We start from the raw sequence: 6,504 nt of genomic DNA, 5'->3' as shown, positions 1-6,504 counted from the left end.
GTGAGCCGGCACCCAGCGCGGGTCTGTATCATCAGGCGATAGCAAGTCCTGGAGTGAAGCTCAAGCGGGGCAGGAAGAAGGCAGAGTTGGGCACCAAGCAGGCGCGAGGCGTCCAAGCTCCGTAGCCCAGCAATGCTGAAGGGACGTCCTTCCTTTGGGCGACATGTCAGGATGTGCCAGGGGCTTTTCCGGAGCTCTCCTTCGCCTGTGGCCGGACCCAGTGTGGGGCTTAGCAGGGCCCGCAGCTGCCACTGAGGTACCTGTGGCCTCGGCCCCAGCCACCATATCCGCAACCCCCAAAGGCTCCATAGCCCCCATAAAGCCCATAGCCCCCATAGCCTCCAAGGCCTCCATACCCCCCATAGCCCCCTAAGCCTCCAAATCCGCCACGGCCTCCAAAAGTGCCGCCATAGCCCCCTCCAACACCGGGGAATCCCGCCGAGCCAACAACGCTGTACTGCGGGAAGGAGCTGAGGATGGGCCCGGGGAAGGTGACCACCGAGGCCGGGGGCTGGATCACCACCGTGGAGTCAGGGCACTGCCGCACGCAGGGCTCGTTGGCGCTGTTGGCCAGTGGGGCCGGGGCGGCCACCCCACAGGAAGGGACGCACAGGCTGGAGCAGGACATCCTTCAGTTCAGGAGGTGAAGCTGCAAGACAAGGCAGAGCTCTGGCTCAGTGCAAGGCCTGATCCCAAATCCCTCCTGGCTCTCTTGTGCTTGGAACCTGTGTCCCAGGACATGCTCTGGATGACCTCAGGCAGTCAGAGCAAAAACACGTTCCAGAGTTGAAATGCTGGTTTAGACCCCTTGCTCCCCTCATGCTCCCTGGTTCTTGCTCGCCCATGGGAGTGAGGAAAAACTCCCTCATCCAAAGCAGATGGAAAATCACCGAGCTCCCAAAGGACTTGAGTCCATTGGTAAACTCAGGGCATGGTACCTACCAGTTCAATTTTCCATCCTTTCCACAGCTCTGAAACAGTCCCGTCACATCCTAACTATGCACTACGAAAGAGTGGTGGAGCCCAGAGCAAAAGGTACCTTGAGAAAGCCACGGCTGAGGAAGGAAAGATGGACGTAAGGCTTGGACTTACCACAGTGATCAGGAGAGTCAAGTGGAGGAAGCTGGATAGAGGGCTGCCGAGCCCTCAGCTCTTTTATACATGTCCCAGACTGCCCCGGGCATCGACCAAGGGGGCGGTTGCAAAAACCCCGGTTAATTATGACATCAAGCAGACAAGCTTCACGACACAGATAGTGATGTGAGACAATTATATGCCTCCTCACTGGGGACACTGGCGTGCAAATGTGCCCTGGAGAAGAAAGAGGTGATGGGAGGGACAGACCGTGACACATCATTGCATGAAAGACGAGGCGCTGCTGTAGCTGAACTTGTGGCACCAATAAACCCTGCTCTGCCCCTAATCCCTCACTTTGCTTACATGGAAGAATCCTGAGCATCTCGCAGAAGATTGCTGTGCCCAACCACGCCACACTCAGCAGCAGTCCAGCCACGCACTCAGAGCCAGCACTGCCCAGCACACCTGTGCCCATGGGGAGCGTGGCCATGTGCAGCCGGGCTCTCCGTGGGTGCTTGGCCAGCCTCTCCTGGCACAGCCCTCAATGCCCAGCTAGGTAATCGAGTTCCCCCAGAGAGGGCTCGGGGAGGACCATGCTCACAGACACGTAGCTGAGGGAGCTGAGAGTGTCTTGGTCCTGTTCCTGCCCTCCTGCTCGTCCACATACGTCCCCCCTCTCAGAGGTATCCCATGGTCTATCCCACTGCCGTGCCTATTGCATCTCTACCAGCCCCCTGTTCATTTGCAGTTTTGCCACGCATGGGGCCCGTCTCCACTGCTCTTTGCATGGCTGTCAAGTGAAATTGGGACCAAAAATCCCAATGTCCTCCAGAGCCTTAGAGGTTGGCAATTAGTAGAGATGTCTGTGGACTCCAAGACCGTGAGATGCGCAGCTGTTGCTGGCATTTGGAGATGGTGGGCATTTGGAAGTCACCCCAAGCATGTGGAATGGCTTCTCCCTCTGCCCAACCTCCCGGTGTTCCTGTTTACCAGCCTGTAAAAGGGAGGTAATGACAGGCGTGATGGTTGTGCACAGGATTGCAAAGCACTTCTGCAAGATGCTCGGACTCTTGCCGCATAGGCAAAGTAGGAGGATTGGGGACAGAATCGGGTTTATTGGTGTTGTGTGGTCAGCTACAGCAGCAGCACCTTGTCGATGCATATAATTGTCTCGCAACACTATCTCAGTCATGAAGCCTGTCCGCTGGATTTCATCATTGCCCGGGGTTTCTGCCACCGCCCCTCTGGCCGATGCCCCGGGCAGTCTGGGACATGTATAAAAGAGCTGAGGGCTTGGCAGCCCTCTATCCAGCTTCCTCCACTTGACTCTCCTGATCACCCGGGTAAGTCCAGCTCTTGGAAGCCTCCTGGGGATCTCTCCCCGACTCCCTCGAAACAGCCCCTTCCCTGCACCCTTGCCTAATCATCGGTGCCTTTTCCAGGACTCCTTGCCTGCCTGAAAGATGTCCTGCTCCAGCCTGTGCGTCCCTTCCTGTGGGGTGGCCGCCCCGGCCCCACTGGCCAACAGCGCCAACGAGCCCTGCGTGCGGCAGTGCCCTGACTCCACGGTGGTGATCCAGCCCCCGGCCTCGGTGGTCACCTTCCCCGGGCCCATCCTCAGCTCCTTCCCGCAGTACAGCGTTGTTGGCTCGGCGGGATTCCCCGGTGTTGGAGGGGGCTATGGCGGCACTTTTGGAGGCCGTGGCGGATTTGGAGGCTTAGGGGGCTATGGGGGGTATGGAGGCCTTGGAGGCTATGGGGGCTATGGGCTTTATGGGGGCTATGGAGCCTTTGGGGGTTGCGGATATGGTGGCTGGGCCCGAGGCCACGGGTACCTCAGTGGCAACTGCGGGCCCTGCTAAACCCCAAATATCCATGGAGTTCAGGGCTGCATCTGCCCTCGGTCTCCACAAGTAGCACCTCTTGTCTTCTACCACCAGATGAAGAACAAAGCTTTCAACCCCTCTTTAGGCTGTGGCAAAGCAGCTACTTGAACTTTATGGTCCTTGCTTATTCGCACAGAGTAACCTTGCAGATCTTCAGCTGGCCGTTTTAGGTTTTCCAGCACTGCCTCCAACAGCTTCCCTCTATCTGCGATACAACGAAGCTGTACTCATCCTCGGATGTTTGTGTCTCCTGCTCTGCCCAGCTCTCAGACTCCCATCCTGCAACAGGAGGTGGGCTTCTTTGGAGTGGAGCCCTGGGTTGTGCCTTGCTGCAGCCTTATGATTTTCATTTTTCCAAGTCGTTGTTTCTGTGTTGTTTTGTTTCCTGCTGACACTGTCTATTGCATTTTTCATCCCAATTAAAGAATCCACGTTGCATCAATGACTTGGCTTTTGATCCATTTGCATGTGTTTGCTCTTCTGATTTTCAGCGTTGGCCAGGGATATGTTGGTAATGAAGCTCAAGCCACAGGGTTTAATATCAGATGGCACGTGGGTTAGTGAACAGTGTTTGTGAAAGGTTCAACAGATTGTGATAGACACCCTTGTGTTGTAGCATACAACAGATACAAACAAGCTATTAGACCCATCGTAAGGGACAGCTTTTGAAGGAAAAAAAGTCAGTGAATTTATTTGTTACTTTGTGGTCCTTTTCTCAAGCAGAAATATACGATGTCTTCACATTTTTCCACGCTACATAGTCTGAGAAGTTCAAAGCACTTCTCAGACACTCGTAACTATTTTATAATTTTATAGTGTGTTATTACTGTATTAAAAGCTTGCTGCTCTTTTCAGGTGCTTTATTATTGAGTAATAGTCACTTCAAAAGTATATGTTGAGACATTTCGATATATGCTTTAGTCAGAATGTGATTTTATAGCCTTCAAATTTTTCATTCAAATGTGTCTGTACAAATGACCATGATAGACCCTACAATTAGTTACTTTGCCTTCTCATCCCAGAAATTTGGATTTCTTTCTAGTCTTATCTTTAGATTTCCTGGAGTGGAAGAAACATGTATGTGTGTGGCATTCCATGAATTTCTAACTCTTTCTTTTAACTAGGTCTCCTGTTAAAGCAGCTAAGTCCATAAACAGTCTGTAGAACTACTGAGGAATTAGCAATTATTTTAAGCTAACATTGTCTCTTACTTGTGCACTCTGAGACACTTAATACTTTCCAGTTTTTACTCAGTAACTTATTCATAACTTTCCAGATTTTGTTTAATAGATTTAGCTAATGAAAAATTGAAATGATGACCAGTTCCAGCTAAATTTGTAGACCTTAATGTCAAGATACATGTTGAACAGCAACATCCACTGTGCTTCTGTAGGGAACATGTCAGGCACCAACATCGGTGAGTGCTTTCCTAGGAACAAAGCTCCTCAGAAGCCATGAGAAAACTTCATCCTGAAAGTTGCTGGAAGCGTAACCCACAGCTTTACTTGCAAAGCTTTTCAAGAATTTTGTACTTGCATTTTGTATTGTAGCACAATTGAGTTCTGTTCCTCTTGTGAGACTGCCCTCAAAGTGCCTCTGTGTGTGTTCAAAGGATAGCAATTACATTCACAATAAGGGTTCTAGGGTTTAATAGGGCTTTCAAAGCACTTCACTGGCTGTTTTATGCCTAGACTGTGTTACAGCATCATACTATTAAGAGGTTACTACTCAGAGGTACTTCAGTCATGAACAATAGAGTCACTTTAGACTTGCGTCAAGTGATCTCACCCTAATAACAACTGTGTGATTGTGCAGCCTGGGAACTTCACGCCATTTCATTGTCATCCAGATGAAGCCTTGCAGTAACACCTGCAAACACTTGTTCTTAGCAGCACTTAATAAGGTGAACAGAAAGTGTGCTATTTTCTGCTCTGTAACAGATCAGGTCTCTAGATCCAGAAAGCATCCCAGACATTGCCAGCACAAAAGCACTTAAGAAAGAGGTATTTTCTTCCAACTTCTTGGCTTATTCCCCAGTTAAATTGGGTTTTCCTGCAGGCAGTCTGTGCATTTACAAATCACTAAGATGTGGTGCCGTTATGTCCGATGTCTGCACACGCACTGTGATGCTAAGGCAAATTTAAAAGAATATTTCAAAATCCTTCCTAGGAAATTCCAGAATGGGTGACTTCATTTTCTGAGATACTACTGGGTTGTTAGTTTGCAAAATGTGTGCTCAGGTTCAGCTGACATTCGTAAAGCTACAGGGTGCAGTGTGTCTCTGTAAAACATATCAAGCAGGGGACAAAAATCTGTGTACATCCAAGTCAGAAAAAGAAAATCAGGGACACGTAGTGATGCTGTAACATTTTTAATAAGAATAAAGCTCACAATCACAATCTAAAATAATACAGAAAGCAGAAGCAGAAAGAATAAGTACTGAGATTAATTTATATCTGCAGAAAATCTCCTGGTTTCATTGGTATCATTTTTGCTGCTACAGCTGTAGCATTTGACTATCAATTTCCATTTTCAAATTTTTCCACTTGCATTAAGTCCAATGAAACAAATCAGATCAGATGATTTACTGTTCTTTGGTATAGCTTCAAAAGCAGTTAAGTCAGAAACATATCCATAGGAAGGCTAGTACAGGTAGACTCTAGATTTCATTAAAGTTAGCTGGGAAAGAGCTATAAATGAGTTAAGAAGTTGTTTACCCATGTTAACCCATGTGAAGCCCAGCTTCCTTTACACCACCAAACCCATGTAGGGTTAAGAAGTCAGTAGGGAAAAAAGAAGACAAAACATTTTGGAAGAACATTGAAGAAGTTTTACAGAAACACTGAGCTCTCCAAAATACTATGGCTTTCAGTCACAGTCCTGGACTCAGAGCTTCTGCAAACCCCCACCCTAACAGCAGCCATGAATTCGGTAATTAATTCTCAGTCCTCGTTTCGCATTAAATCCTTCTGGATTTGGCAGGGGTAGCAGGGATAGCAGCTCCCATAGCTGTATCTACGGGTGTAGGAAGTAGAGCAGGGGTAGCAGCAGCGGGAGCTGTATGAGGGGTAGCTGTCCCATTGACGGTACAGACACCCGTAGCCCCGGTAGCCGCAGTCCCTCCCCAAGTCACAGGGCCGGTAGCTGTACACGGTCCCGTAGTTGCAGGGATAGTAGCAGGTGTCCTCACACTGGTTCTGGAAGCAGTAAGTCATCTTGGTGCGATGGAGGGAGGCAAGCCTAAAACACCACAGGGAAGAAAAAGCCTGTAGGCAATGCTCCCAACAGCAAATAAATCTCAAATAAATGCAGCAAGCATGCAAGGAGGGAAGAGAGAGCCAGCAAACCCAGGCGCTCTGCCCGACACCCTCTGTGCTCATCTATTGTTCTATCCTGATTTTTAGTGCCAGGTCTTCCCCCTAATCCTCTGTCCTGACCAGCCTTTCTGAGCTTTCCTGCACAGCCCCACTGGCTGCACCCATGGATCATGATGGGAGACGGCATTGTGAACCGCGACGCCTGTGTCAAAAGGGAGCCGTCA

At 49.6% G+C, this 6,504-nt stretch overlaps 2 protein-coding genes across 2 annotated transcripts; one reads left to right on the top strand and one right to left on the bottom strand.

Annotated features, from left to right (window-relative positions):
* Positions 1 to 229: 229 nt before the first annotated feature.
* LOC103893460 (claw keratin) lies at positions 230 to 628 on the bottom strand. The gene has a single exon (XM_009272587.1). The coding sequence runs from the start codon at positions 626 to 628 to the stop codon at positions 230 to 232; it is 399 nt and encodes a 132-aa protein (XP_009270862.1).
* Positions 629 to 2,540: 1,912 nt separating this feature from the next.
* On the top strand, positions 2,541 to 2,939 carry LOC103893458 (claw keratin). The gene has a single exon (XM_009272586.1). It carries the CDS (start codon positions 2,541 to 2,543, stop codon positions 2,937 to 2,939), a length of 399 nt encoding a protein of 132 aa, XP_009270861.1.
* Positions 2,940 to 6,504: the final 3,565 nt, after the last annotated feature.

This window comes from Aptenodytes forsteri, unplaced genomic scaffold (genome assembly GCF_000699145.1).
Source record: "Aptenodytes forsteri isolate BGI_AS27 unplaced genomic scaffold, ASM69914v1 Scaffold110, whole genome shotgun sequence".
Taxonomy (NCBI): Eukaryota; Metazoa; Chordata; class Aves; order Sphenisciformes; family Spheniscidae; genus Aptenodytes; species Aptenodytes forsteri.
Note: the sequence above shows the minus strand (reverse complement) of the source record. Positions and strands in the feature narration are given on the sequence as shown.